We start from the raw sequence: 15482 nt of genomic DNA, 5'->3' as shown, positions 1-15482 counted from the left end.
GTACAATGAATAAGCATGCATACTTGTCATCATTTATTGTTTTCTAAATTTTGTATTGTATATGATATGAGTTACAAAACTTGTAGAATACATACAAGATACAGTACATTGCAAAAAGTATAACGTTATCAGTTTGCAATGATACATCTTCATTTTCTTTTAACAGTCATTTATATAACCAGGAGGAAATAGCATAATACTGAAAAGTTACACATCTGCACATGCTGTCATACGTTGATAAACAACAAGGAACATTATTTACTTAAAGAAACGTGATTATTATTGTTAGAATTTTAACTAATTATAAAAGAGTTACTGCGTTACAGGCTTGCTTAAAGTTAAGCTCCGCTTTGGCATTAACAAATGTAAAGCCTGAGCATTTCACAATACACCAAATTAATAATACAGGTTGAGTATCCCGTATCCGAATATCCGTTTTCCAAATTATTCCGAAAACCATACATTCCAGAAAGTGCAAAAAAAAATTGTTTTTGCTAAAAACTCACTGGGGACATTTGTAGCAGCACTGCTGAGGACATGATATGTAACTGGCACTATATATGTACAAGAAAATGATTGCTTGACATTCAAATTCAATATCTGAGATATACACAAATTTTGTTTCATGTTTTGAAACCTTGTTTTTTGAACAAATAAAATATATTTGTGTGCATTTCATGTGTATATTTGTGTTCATTTCATGTGTTTGATGTGTTTATACAGCATAAATGCAAGATACTTCAAAATACATAATTGAAATATTAAAATATTCCGAAATACCCAAAAAAGCGATCTCCACTTACTACAAATTCCTACGAAAACCTATGGACTATACATCACAACGCACAGGCCTTAACCAATGGTTGGAACACTTCCCTTCCCTAACAACAGACACGTTATTAAAGACCCTACAGACCTCAATCACGACATTCCCAATGGCCAAATTCTCGGAAATGTACTTAAACATATTCCACAGATCATACATTTCTCCCTCACGAGGGTACCAGATGCAAATCCTGGACTCACCAGGATGCCCCAGATGTAATAACGCCCACGCAGACCTATACCACTGCTTTTGGGCCTGCCCGTTTGTTAAAAAATTCTGGACAGATGTCCGTGACTTTGCCAACGAACATCTGGTTAATTACACTCCATTCACCCCGGAATGGGCCATATTTGGCATCCTACCAGAGGAAACTAGAGCCCCTAAACCCATCAGAAAATTAATGCTGGCAATCTCCTCAGCTGCCCGCAAAACGATCCTTCAAGTGTGGATCCAAACCACCCCCCCAGCCCTGGCAATGTTCAAAGATAAATTATTCTTTATTTTTCACATGGATTGGTTGGAGGCCTCCCTTCAAAAGGACTCACGTACCAAACAGTTCTTTGCTACTTGGAACAGTTACATGGAAACATTGCCCATGTCAACCAAGCAAACTCTTCGCCAATGTTTCCAGAATACCCGCTGGTACGAAGAACAAATGTTACTCAATGATCCTCCGCTAATCATAGAATAAGAAGCTCCCCTTTTATGCTAAAATAGACATCCTGTATACATGTTCTAAAAATACGGAAACCTATGTCTAAAATGTAACTCAATCTTACCTCATGTATTTGAATGCTCTATATCTGTAACAAATGCCTGAATGTTCAGCAATATGTTTTGTTATGAAATGATGCTTTGACTTAATAAAAAAGTTGTTAAAAAAAAAAAAATATTCCGAAATACGGAATAATCCGTTATCCAAAATTCTCCTGGTCCAGAGCATTTTGGATACGGGATACTCAACCTGTATACACTTCAACGGCCTTTGCCATCCAAATAATATTTTTAAAACTATTGTTTTTTTTTTTTTATAATTTTAAAAGCAAGTGCAGATTTGAAAGCTTAAGCTAGAGATTTTTTTGACTATGTTAGTGCAAAATGATCTACTCTCCTGGATTAATGCCATAAATTGCATGCCTATAGTGAGGGTGCAGGGCCAATAATATATGATTATTATAACATTGCTTCATTTTGGCCCCACTCCCTCTTAATAGATTACACAGTTTTTGCCATTATTGCATGAGTGGTGGGGCTTAATGGCTCAGAGAGTATGGTCTATCCTATCAGCCATACTTTTTCAAGGTATTTTACGTTGTGATTTAGCAATTTACACAAGTCACATCTTATATATGATTGTAGACATAACATATTCCAGCTACTACACTGTATAATTAATTTAGTACATTCTATAAAATGATTACAAAAGTCTAATTAGTTTCTACAGATGTGGCACTATTCAGCTTGGCTGGCAATTCTATCGCCAGCCCCGCCAACTGAGCTCCCCGCCACCAATGACGGTCCCCCTCGCTGCCCCGACCCTCCCTAATCCTGCCTGTCTCCTTGAAGCTGAGATGGGCAGAGTCCCGTCCAGCTGCCGAGAAACTGGGATGCGCGTGCGCGTGAGACGCAAGTGCGTCCCAGTTTAATGGAGTCCCTCTCCGCCAGCGCGCACTGGCCCTTGTATATTCAATGTTCACATTACCACAGCATTGAAGGCAGTTTCCGACAAAACAGAGTCAACTTTTAAACAAGTTATTTTGACAACATGCCGATCTGCAGAGTCTCCAAAACTCGATATTGAATTGTGGCTGTCCAATTACAGTTGAATGGAACGAAACGAAAACGGACCAGGATTCCGACTGCAGGGATGTTTCCAACAGTCGGAATCCCAGATTGAATATCCCCTTAAGTGTGGAAGCAAAAAGAACAGCAGTATTCAAGACTGATAAAATTACTCTGTTTCCTAATTCGTAGGTAAATATAAATAATATAGAGGCTTGACCACATGTAATTGCTAAGTAGACTATATAGCCAAACAAGCACTAATCCAATAAATAAAACCAGGACTATACTCACTGCTGGTAAAGGACTGTGTTATGCAGTTAATAGGGTTTCATCTAAGCTGAACCAGAACACATGGCAGGACAATAAAACACATTTCTTAAATAAAAAAATGTAAAAAGTAAAAATTTCAAGTTGATAGACCTAATAAAACTATCGATAATAACTTAAGTGCAAATAAACATTTACATTTGAACTGAGGAACTCAGCGTAAGTTGTCTTGCCTTCAGTTAGCACAAGATGTTAATCAAGCATCCGCGCTTATAGTACTGCATGGGAAATAACCTAAAGAGGAGTGTTACTGGATGATGATCAGCCAATAGCTTTTGCAGGAAATATTACAGTTTATGTATTGTAGTACCCAGGAGGGATTCACATCTGAAAACCAAACCAGAAGGCTTGCTCATGGTTACTTTAAAATGAAGATTGAAATAAATACTATCTTTAGATTTATTATTTTCTTAAAATATACCCTTTTCACTTGCTTTCATTGAAAGGCCTCACTGAAATGTATTTATGTATAGGCTAAACAAAAAAGTCATGTAAACATTATAGGCGAACAATTTACTAAAATATTAAAATAAAGTTCTTGCTTTGGATTGCAAAAATAGTGGTCTTGGAGCAATGCAACCCAATCAGTAACCATTTAATATTTTATAATGCTAAATATATTTTTGACCACTGAGATTACAATAGCTTATTCAATTGTCGCTCAGGTAATGATAGTGGAAATATGCCTCACGCAGTCTCAATGCCATAACAGCTATCCATGACTGAAACACTGTAGTCTTATAGTGTGTACACACGGTACAATTTGCCTTCCCGATGTTGATGATATAGTCAACATCGGATCGGCATCGGATCGGCATTGGATGCAGATCGCAAGGGTTTTAACCCTTGCTATCCCGATCCCGATGCGCGTTCACGTATCGCAAGCCAGAAAGTCTTGGCTGCCTTGACTATATAGTGCAGATCTGCACTATATAGTCCAGATTGTATGCAAATCGGATGTGCCTTGCGATCCGATCTGCTCATATTGGGGATCGCATCTCAAGGCACATCTCACCGTGTGTATACACCATTACAATAGGACTCTCCAATCTGCATGATGTGAAGTCTGGTGCAGATTGCATGTCTCTCTAGTTTTAAAACGATTAGACTTGTTTAGTGTAATAAGTTAAAATACACATCAGCAGCTGAAATTCAACTTGTTAAGGTATGGATGCTTCCCCCTAATGTGAGAGCAGTTTGCTACAGACATTGTACTGCCTGCACTATAATGCCAGCCAACACTCAGGCAACCACACATGTGAGCAGTTACAGTTGTACTATTGTGAGGTACCTGACCACTCTCCCAGTCCTGACATGACCCTTAGTTATTTCAATATCTTTGGACCATTGAAGAAGCACCATGGTGGAAGGTGATTTGCAAGTGATAATGAAGATCAGCATGCCATCATGTCCTGGCTTCAGGGACTTATCATTCATTTATTCTATGCTGGGATAGATGCCTTGGTGGACTATTGGAATACTTAGACAAGAATGGGGTCTATAAGGAAAAATAAACTGTACCAAAGGCCATCATTTTGATTACACATAAAAATACAGGTTGAATGAACCTACACAATCAAAGGTTTTGTTACCATATTTATTGAACCTCCCTCATATTAAAGGAGACCTATATAGTTGTTAATCTAACATTGGAGTGGTAAAATTACAATTTGGTGTAAACAGACACAAAATAAATCCTAATTAATGCTTAATAATAGTAGAATGCACAAACTATACCAATAAATTGCCAGGGTGCGACTGAAAACTGGGCAGCAAAGCAGTAAGTATTTTCGGGTATGAATCCTTGGATAGACATCTTGGTCAACAAGCATTAGTCAACACCACTAGATAGTCAACCTGGGTTAGGTCGACAGAGTCATTAGGTTGACACAAGCATTATGTCGACATGGGGAAGGTCAGCTGTCAAAAGGTCAACATGGGGTCTTTTGCATTTTTTTACTTGAATGCCAACACAGTCAATATGGACACTAAAAATGTGCACCGTGTCCCAACGAATGGCTTGCTGCGCTCGCCATGCTTCAGGAACAGTGCCTCGTTATGCTCAGCACACTATTTTATTCTCCCAACACGCCCTAGTGGATGGTACGGCATGACATACCACCTGACGACACATGTCGGCTCAGAATAAACACGAAAAACACCATGGTGACCTTTTGACTGTGGTGTAGACCTAATGATTGTAGACCTAGTGACCAAATCCCGTATTTTCTTACTCGGTCAGCTAGTATTCTAAAAAAAAATTGTGGAGAGGAGACTTGCGCAGACTTTTGATCTTAATACTTATTCATATATAGAACCAACATACAGATCATTATCAGATAATAGTGTTAAATTGGCCCCTTGGAGTCTAGAGAACAGGGGCGAAATGTAATAGGGTGTGATTTTTGGACGAGTTCCAAACTCGCCAGAAATCGCACCTTTAAAAATGGCATTTTTTGCCGCGAATTCGCATATGTAATGAGATGCGAATTAGCGGCAAAAAATGCGATTTGCCGCGATTTCGGGCGATTTTTAGTCATGAAAATGTGCGCATTTTCAGTCATGAAAATGTGCGCATTTTCATAAATGCGATTTTGTGCAAAAAAAAAAAAAGTAAAAAAAAAAAACGGCGTGGGGTTCCCCCTCCTAAGCATAACCAGCCCCGGGCTCATTGAGCCGGACCTGGTTCCAAAAATACGGGGGTCCCCCGTATTTCTGAAACCAGCCCCGGACTCTTGGACCGGTCCTGGTTCCAAAAATACGGGGGACAAAAAATCTGGGGGTCCCCCGTATTTTGAAACCAGCACCGGGCTCCAACAGCCCACGGTGTCATGCCACAGCCGGGGGACACTTTTTATACAAGGTCCCCCGGCCAAAACATGAGCACCGTGGCTGGTCAGCCTTGGACGGGGTACCTGGAGGAGTGGGGACCCCCCCAATAAAGGGGTCCCCCCCCCAGGCTTCACCCGTCCAGGGCTGAAGCCCGGGGCTGTCACCGGCGTCCGTGGCCAGTGGACGCCGGCCTGATAGGGTTAAATCGATCATACTTACATTGCTTTTTACCGGAGAACTACAAGTGCCAGCAGACCTCCCCCGCATGCTGGGACTTGGAGAACCACAAGTCCCAGCATGCGGGGCATTAATGGGCCCGCTGGGACTTGTAGTCCACCTGTAAAAAGAATGTTTATAAAAAACACACACAGAGAGAAGTAAAAGTTTATTACACACACACACCTCACTTTTACACCAGCGTTACTTACCATTCCTGGATCCAGCGCTGGTCTGGCTGCTTTACAGCCGGCTCCCCCCGCACTGACAGGCAGCGGGGAGAACCGGCTTTCTCCGTTGCCTCTAACAGCTTCTGTAGCGCTGTTCCAGCGCTACAGAGGCTGAGAGCGCGATTGGCCGATACGTCTCCATGGAGACGCATAGCTCAGTCCTGATTGGCTGAGCTATGCGTCTCCATGGAGACGTATCGGCCAATCGCGCTCTCAGCCTCTGTAGCGCTGGAACAGCGCTACAGAAGCTGTTAGAGGCAACGGAGAAAGCCGGTTCTCCCCGCTGCCTGTCAGTGCGGGGGGAGCCGGCTGTAAAGCAGCCAGACCAGTGCTGGATCCAGGAATGGTAAGTAACGCTGGTGTAAAAGTGAGGTGTGTGTAATAAACTTTTACTTCTCTCTGTGTGTGTTTTTTATAAACATTCTTTTTACAGGTGGACTACAAGTCCCAGCGGGCCCATTAATGCCCGCATGCTGGGACTTGTGTATCTCCAAGTCCCAGCATGCGGGGGAGGTCTGCTGGCACTTGTAGTTCTCCGGTAAAAAGCAATGTAAGTATGATCGATTTAACCCTATCAGGCCGGCGTCCACTGGCCACGGACGCCGGTGACAGCCCCGGGCTTCAGCCCTGGACGGGTGAAGCCTGGGGGGGGGGGACCCCTTTATTGGGGGGGTCCCCACTCCTCCAGGTACCCCGTCCAAGGCTGACCAGCCACGGTGCTCATGTTTTGGCCGGGGGACCTTGTATAAAAAGTGTCCCCCGGCTGTGGCATGACACCATGGGCTGTTGGAGCCCGGTGCTGGTTTCAAAATACGGGGGACCCCAGATTTTTTGTCCCCCGTATTTTTGGAACCAGGACCGGTCCAAGAGTCCGGGGCTGGTTTCAGAAATACGGGGGACCCCTATGCTTTTTGTCCCCCCGTATTTTTGGAACCAGGTCCGGCTCAATGAGCCCGGGGCTGGTTATGCTTAGGAGGGGGACCCTACGCCGTTTTTTTTTTATAAAAACACTTTTACACATTTTTATTAACAGGACCATGCACAGATCTCAATGATCTGTGCATGGTTCTGTCAAATTCGCCTGTCAGAACCTGGTCTATTTTTTTTGCGATTTTTGGTAACATTTACCAAAAATCACACCCTATTACATTTGCGAGTTGTATACTTTATAATGGGAAAACATCTGGATGCGAATTGAAATGTGACTAAAAATCGCACTTCTAAAAGTGCGATTTCGCGGTAAAAAGTGCGATTTTTTACCGCGATTTTCAACCTATTAAATGTGCGATTTTCGGAAAATGTGCGATTTCGGCCGTTTTTGACCCAAAATCGCACATGTCCAAAAATCACACCCTATTACATTTCGCCCCAGGTTTTTTATTTTTGTTTTTTTGTGTTCTGCATATTACTTTGTATAATTAATTTCAATATACAGTACTTATATACCCTGCATGTTGTGAAGCATGTACTGTAGAAAAGATAAATAACTAAATATAATACTGTTTTTTCTAAAATGCAGACAGGGATATGATTGTTCATGTATTTAAAATTAATACTATTTTCATCCACATATAATTATGGCTAACTAACTTTTATTCCCTTCCCCATGTTACCAGGACCAATTCTAGGGCTGGGCAACTCATGCATTTGCACGGGGCACCTGCAGTGGGGGAGGGGTGGGGGTGTCACATTTTTTTAATGTTCAGACTGGGAGCCATATTGTCTAGAAACTGCCTTTGCATGTTATTATATATTTGCAAAATGTTCCCAATTTTCACCCTAGATTTTGCCATGAAATAAATACATTTTAAATGAAAATTAATTAAATTAAAAATGAAATTATTGTAAGTCAGAGAAGAATTTTCACATTTGTCTTATTTAACAACAGTTATACAAATATTGCATTAAGTGTGAAAAATTGTGTGTAAAGAATTGTGTAGTATGTATATGTGCCGCACTAGATTTATTACACAGAATTACGGTTTATTTTCCGACATGATTGCTAATTAATATCTTCAAATAAGGACCTAGGATGAGATTTAATAGGATGAGAGTTTCAGAAAGTGAGAGATTTGGTGAGAAATCTCCAGTTTTTTTAAAGCGGCAATCAATCACACTGCAAAATCAAACTGGTTTTGCAGTGTTGATGATTGCCCCTTTAATAAAACTGGAGATTTCTCACCAAATCTCTCACTTTCTGAAACTCTCATCCTATTAAATCTCACCCATAGATTTAAAATAAATCATTGTATTGTATCCCTCTAGCCTACACATTAACTATATGGATGTTATTTAAATGTAACTAAATATTAACATTTACAAGTGCTGAATGGTTTTAAAACAAGTCCATGTAGCTATATATACATACATTTTTACACATGAATGCCCAAAAGTCTGAATATATTATTTAAAATAAATATACTTGCTTTAAATAATCATACTGTACACCAGTCATCTGTTTGCAAGTTGTACATAAAATGTTCCATAGAAATAATGTAAATATGCTATCGTACCGATTTCCATGGTCCTGGATGCCAAGAAGCATCAGCAGGGCATGTGTGAGTGTTACACTGAGACACATTTGGTGGCTTATCAAGGATTTCACAGTTCTGGTCATCCAGAACTTGTCCATGTGTCAGCTGGCATATTACCAGTCTTGTTCTCATTCCACCTGCACATGTCTTTGTACACTGTAATTGAAAGATAGAATTCCAAAGTTAATGTTGTAGTTACTAAAAAAATTACACACACTTAGAATACTCGCAGGAGATGACAAACAATACACAACTAGAGGTGAAAAAGAATTATCTACATTTCTGGTTAAAGAGCCATAAAATAGGAAGTAAAGTTTATGCAAAGTTAAGGGCAGGAGTATCTATGGAATTGCAGGCCATGCAGCATTCTTCATTCAAGTAGTTACACCAAAAATCATTTGCACCAGGTATAATGCAAACTACTAAGGAGAAAAGGGATTTAGGAGTCACTATTTGAAGTGACTTAAAGGCAGGAAAGCAATGCAAGGAAGCAATGAGAAAGGCAAATAAGATGTTTGGTTGCATAAAAAAAAACAGGAATCCTTAGCGGGGAACAAAAGAAGTAATAATGCCACTGTGTAGGTCATTGGTATGGCCTCCTCTACAGTATTGTTGCCAGTCATGGAGACCATAATTCCGAGATACAAATACATTAGAGAGTGTACAAACAAGGGCCTCACTCTACCTGTAACTCCCCACTCTGTGTACCTCTCCATATCCTCCCTGTAATTCCCCCTCAGTGTTGCTGACCTAAGCTCCCCCCAGACACATGATAATGCCCCCTTTAAAGTCGTAATGCATTATGTGGAGATGTAAGACACTTAAGCCCCCGATGGGAGTCTAAAGACCATTGATGTAAAAAAATGTAAACAATTCACAACAATGCGCATGATGCAGCTGCCAGATAGGGCACACTCTGAGGGTAAACCTCTATACCCAGAAAGATACAATGAAAAGAGAAAAGGTTGAGCAGTCCCTTCACCAGTGCTATAATAAATATAGGTACTCTTTACCTAGAAGGGAGCCTATCGCGGCCATCGCATGTACCAAAAAATCGCATGCGATGCGACAGACGCGATTACCGCGATTTCCCATAGGGAACAATGTTAAATGTCCCAATTGACCCGATTTTCCATAGGGAACAATGTTAAAAGGCCCACAGAGGGCAAATAGGCACCCTGAAGTGTGAAATGGCCCCCCCAATTGTTAACGCCACCCCACGATCAACGTCAACCCGAAGCGTGGCGAGCGCAGCGAGCCCGTGAGCGGCGGCGGTACGCGTCCTCCGATCTTTTCATACCCCACTGTCCACGTCGGCGTGGAGTTGAGAATAGAAAGTGTGGCGAGCGCAGCGAGCCACCGAGCCCGAAGCATGGCGAGCGCAACGAACCCCGCGAGGGGACGCGGACACCTGTGAAGCCCGCGAGGGGACGCGTATACCTGTGAAGGTGTCCGTGGGCTTGCTCGCCATGCTTCGGGTTGACGTTGATCGTGGGGTGGCGTTAACAATTGGGGGGGCCATTTCACACTTCAGGGTGCCTATTTGGCCTCTGTGGGCCATTTAACATTGTTCCCTATGGAAAATCGGGTCAATTGGGACATTTAACATTGTTCCCTATGGGAAATCGCGCTAATCGCGTCGGTCGCATCGCATGCTATGCGACCGACGCAATTTTTTTTACCTTACGATGCCCACGATCAAAATCGTGGGCACCCTTCTAGGTAAAGAGTACCTAAATATATACTTTCCTCTAGAAATGTAAGTTTTCTCATATCGCTGTTGCTACTGAAGTTTTGCAAGGACATCCTGGAAAAGGGACTGCTCTAACTCTATTGTTTCTAATCACATAACCGCTTAAGCCAATGAGTAATTATAGTGAATGGTGTTGCTCTAATAATCACTTATTAGAGCGTGCCCACTATTAGTGGTGGGGAAGAACAAAAAATTTTCTCCACGGAAAACAGACATACAGCATTGAAAAATACTCCAGTAGGAACCGAAAAGCAGCAGCCATTGTAATAACAGCATAGACTGCAGATTGGAGAGGATTCTATTCCAGCACAAGATAGACACAGGACATCAACCTGGGGGGCCTCCTGGTGACCTTATAATAACTTTTGGAGAACTACTGTGGATTAGTTCTAATAACTTGCTGGTAATTGTTTTGTGTTTAGCTTCTGTCAAGAACCCTGTACAGTACATTCTTATGTGATTTTACTGGACATATCATTGTCAATTAAATTTACTATACTATAAGGCTCTTTATCTTAACTTGCATGTTCTCTACACTATATGAGAGCCATGGTTTATGAAGTTATTCGAACCTTTCGAAAAGGAACTATCGAATGTCAAGACAGGGCTGTATTAACCTTTTCCCTATGTGTAGCATTATTATTGTGTTTGGAAGTGCTGGTAGAACTGGGTATAATTTTCTTGATTAAAAAAAGTCTGTCCAGAAAAAACTGGCCTGCTGGCTTCCATTTCTTAATAGAAAAAAAGGCAAACATTCATCTGGATTTTATCTAGGGCAGAATTCACTGTAAGTACAGTTATTACTTCTTACCTCTCCCCAGCTTCCATAATTCCAACGAGGACAAGGTCCAGAATCACAATGTCTAGATTCCTCAGGTCTGGATGCTTCATCACAAAAATGACTAATCCTTCCTTCACCATCCTGACACACCACAACACGGCGCTCAAACCCACCTGCACATGTGCTTGAACACTAGTTAAGGTTACAGAAAATTGGGAACATTATAACTTTGAACATGTGAATAGAACTTAGCATAGAAAATATAAATGGAACCAATATGTAAAAAGTTTGGATAACAGAAAAACATACAGAAGAAATTATATTATCATATATGTCTAGTGTCTGTGAGTCTCCGAAACACTACATCTCTCTCTCTCACATGCGCAAACACAGAAGGTAGCAGACTAGCTATAGAAGCTTTTGCTTCGAGCGGACTTACTAGTTATATATGAGTGTATACTATACATGTGCAGCATCAGTTTTACCCTTTTATTATCCTGGGGGGGGGGGGGGGGGGAGAAAGATAGATCTTTATGTGATAAAACATCATTACAAAAAGCACACTAGTTTCCGACTGTCCGAGTAGAAGGAAAATCTTTCTCTACATTAGTTAATTTGAATCCATGACCGTCTGGCAACAGGCCTGATATTAATGCACCTAGGCTGGTATTCAATTAGCCGCACTTGAGCCCTTGAGGATATTTATGATGTCGCCCATTATTGAAGATTTTTGTTTTGCATATCAGAGGCAATTAGCACCATGTTTTTCAAACACACAAACATCCAAGAGTTTATCCTGGATCCTATAGGGTAAATTTACTAAAATGGGATATCTACTGAAGATGGGACAAACAAAAACAAAAAACAAAAACACGGTAGGGGAGAAACAAAAACAGGGTAGGTTTCGCTAAAAAAAACAATAGGCATAATTGAATAGACCGAAGCAAAACATTGTGCGGTACCCTGGTTTTCTTTTTTTCATACAAAAATGTATTAAGAACAATTGAATAGATTAATTTATGGCAATTTGTATGGATTAAATATAGGTTTACTAGTATTATTTTGTTAAATATGTTTTAACATGCTCACTTAGACACAGACTTTAAGAGAGAATATTATGTCAATTAATGCAACCCAAACAGTGTTCATAAAAATCATTATTATGTCTACAGTTTATGGAAATCATATAGTCTTGTTTTTCTAACAGCACAAAGGAGTCCACTGTGCTAATCCACTCTATTTTGATTATTAAGAGCTTTATTTAAAAAAAGCAAACAACCGTTTTGTTGTTAGAAATAAGAACACTCAAAATGTAGTTCTGCTTTCAAGACTTAAACATGAAACATTACTTACTGCTCCCCATGGCCCAGTTCTCCATTGGTTCCCGCGGAATGAAGGATTGTTTCGTTGGTTGACCTTGTTGCTTATGTCATATTCTCTATATTTATATGGTATTTCTGGCTGTGGAAATCCCAGCGGATGGTCATGATTACCAGGAAAGTGGTTGAATGTTTGACATGGTGCCAAATTGCACTCTTGCTCTTTAATAGGTCTGTTGTCCGGATCACAGTTTTCATCCTCAATCCTTTCATGGTAACTTGTGCAGACAACCTGTCTTATAACAATTGCTTTTCCACAAGATACTGGACACTGGTTAATCAAAAATAAGTATTCAAAAATCAGTGGGAACTGAACAGATTATTAAGATCATGTTTAGACCACTATTAATACTTACAGGAGACCAGTCCCCAGATTGCCATTCTCCACAAGATGTGAAACAGATAGAAATTTCAGATGGGCGTGATAAATGGGCACAGAATGATTCATCAGCTACTCCACCAAATGCATCTCTACAGCTCACATAGCGAGCACGTTTACCTCTTCCACAAGAAGCAGAACACTGACATATCACAAAAAATGCATAGTGATTACACGTGTTATGCTTTCAGCTGGTCTCAAAATTCATTATTCTGTTTGCGTTCATTTGTATTGTGCAGCAGTATCTTTATTTAAAAAAAAAGGTTTTGTACACCATTAACATATTTCAGAAAATGACTTGAACTTGATCTTAACATAATAACATGACAAATAATGAAAATCTCAATAAAAGATTATGCAAGTACATGGGTGAACAGACATTTCTTGTAATTGTGTTTTGTAGACTAAACAAAGATTGTAAGACACTTACTGGTGTCCATGACCCATATCGCCACTGTGCATTCTTCTGCATTTGATCAACTGGAGAGATAGTTTGTGATACATGGGAATGTTTTGGGCAAGGAAGCCGTTCACAATTCTGCAGACAGGAGATCAACATTAATATGATTTGTAAAGAGTTCAAAAAGCCAGAAATAAACTGAAATTAAAAAGGTACCAATAGTAATGATTACTTTTCAATAACATATACTCTAGAAATGCAACTTGTTCATTACTGTAGAAATCAAGACACAAACCTGGCTATCTGTCGGACGGGAAGCTGCATTGCATTCACGTTCATCCAGAGCAGTCCCATATGATGCTGCACTACATTTTACTGTGCGTAATTGGTACCCAAGTCCACAGGTAACGGAACACTGTTAAGACATATGTGTTTATTATTCAAATATGGCTTAATTTTCCTATTTCCACCTTCAAAAAAAAGGGCTACAACAAAATTTTTGTTGCAGCACATGGATAGAATGAAACGTTCAGAAAGCTTAGCACAAGAACTGGGTTAATTGAATATCACTATTTGAAAAGCGAACAGACTTAAAGTCAAGATCCAACTATGTTCACCAAGTGAGCTTAGAAATGAAAGTGAAGAGAAGTGATGAATAAACTTGGGTACTTTATAACCAATTGAAATAAAGGTAGGTTAAATGCTCCCCCAATGCTATCTACTGTGGCTTCCATGGACAGATAGACAAATGTACAAAACAGTACAAAGGAGAAAAGGAATAGCTAATTAGTTAAATGTGGTGATCACATAGGAATTTGTACACACTCGGGATAAGTCACTGTGCAGTATGTCCCTATGCCTTTTTTCACTATAAACTAAATTATAAGTACTGGTTTTCAATAGAAATATGCCTGATATTTCTGAGTATTATTAAACAACAGTAGTGAAGTTAAAGCAGAATATGATAAATCTATTGTACTCTCTAGGTGGGTAGTGGTAGTGAAACAGGAGTTGTTTCATAACCAGGGCACAATAATGTCTGGTGTGTGGTTAAACTATTTGCTCTGGTATTACTAACAAACTAGTGAGCTATGCACTTCAAATAGTATTTAGTGTTGGTGATTGACCTGTACAGTATATCTGTCCTCAATTGGCTGTGTACTGTAATCCCCACTTGGCTATATGATATTACTGTGTACTGACCTGATCGGACATATGACCTCACTCTGCACATCTCTGTAGCCTGCTTGCTATATTACTACATACCAACCAGCCCCCCCCCCCCCCTGCTCATACTGTAAGTGTCCTCCAGTGCATCTGATGATCTGACCATTGTATGTCACTCTGCACTCCCATTACAATATGTCTGCAAGTTATTCCTTTACAATTGTGTATTGTTCTCTGCCACTGCTCTGATTGGGACAAGTTAGAGGGCCTGGAACTACAGGTTAGCAACATGTAAACAGAAATATGCTGTATAGAATAATATTATGGTTGATCATATATTGCCATATTCTAAAAAGTGTCCTTGCAATTACAGTTTTCATTACACAATAGTTAACAACCCATGATTGCGTATGACAGTAATGTGTAATTTGGTGTTTTCCACACCTGATCACTTCAGATTCTGATATTCTGGCGTTTCATGATGTTTGTGTGGTACATGGTCCACATTAAAGTGTATGGGATAAATTGTAAACACTCATATATATTTTGCATTAAAAAAATATATCAAATTACACAATATGAAGAATACATATGTAAAGGAAAATATCGTCTAATAATTTAGTGTTGGCAAAAACAAATTTGCTGTGCACAGAATTGATTTATACTTACTGGTCCCCAGGGTCCTATATGCCAATACGCACATTGTTGCAGCTCACATGAAATGGCCGATTCTGGCTTGTTGTTTGGATCACAATAATTATCTTTCACTTGCTCATCATTTAACTTGCATGCCACATGCCGACGCCTGGTTCCTTTTCCACATGTCACATGGCACTAAGCAACACAACCAAAAGAAGAATTTAGGCCCTGATT

At 40.1% G+C, this 15482-nt stretch overlaps 1 protein-coding gene across 2 annotated transcripts in view; it reads right to left on the bottom strand.

Moving 5' to 3' along the window:
• ADAMTS20 (ADAM metallopeptidase with thrombospondin type 1 motif 20) overlaps nt 1–15482 on the bottom strand; it is a 243701-nt gene that overhangs the window by 59422 nt on the left and 168797 nt on the right. For both annotated transcript variants that reach the window (XM_083182669.1, XM_083182670.1), the window contains 7 exons: nt 15279–15443; nt 13738–13857; nt 13473–13580; nt 13020–13184; nt 12638–12934; nt 11315–11476; nt 8730–8906 (listed from right to left, as the gene is read on the bottom strand). In XM_083182669.1, coding sequence (XP_083038795.1) covers nt 8730–8906; nt 11315–11476; nt 12638–12934; nt 13020–13184; nt 13473–13580; nt 13738–13857; nt 15279–15443 — 1194 coding nt within the window. The remainder of the gene's footprint in view (nt 1–8729; nt 8907–11314; nt 11477–12637; nt 12935–13019; nt 13185–13472; nt 13581–13737; nt 13858–15278; nt 15444–15482) is intronic.

The sequence above is a fragment of the Crinia signifera genome, chromosome 4 (assembly GCF_055691185.1).
Source record: "Crinia signifera chromosome 4, ASM5569118v1, whole genome shotgun sequence".
Lineage (NCBI taxonomy): Eukaryota > Metazoa > Chordata > Amphibia > Anura > Myobatrachidae > Crinia > Crinia signifera.
This window is presented reverse-complemented; position numbering and strand designations above follow the sequence as displayed.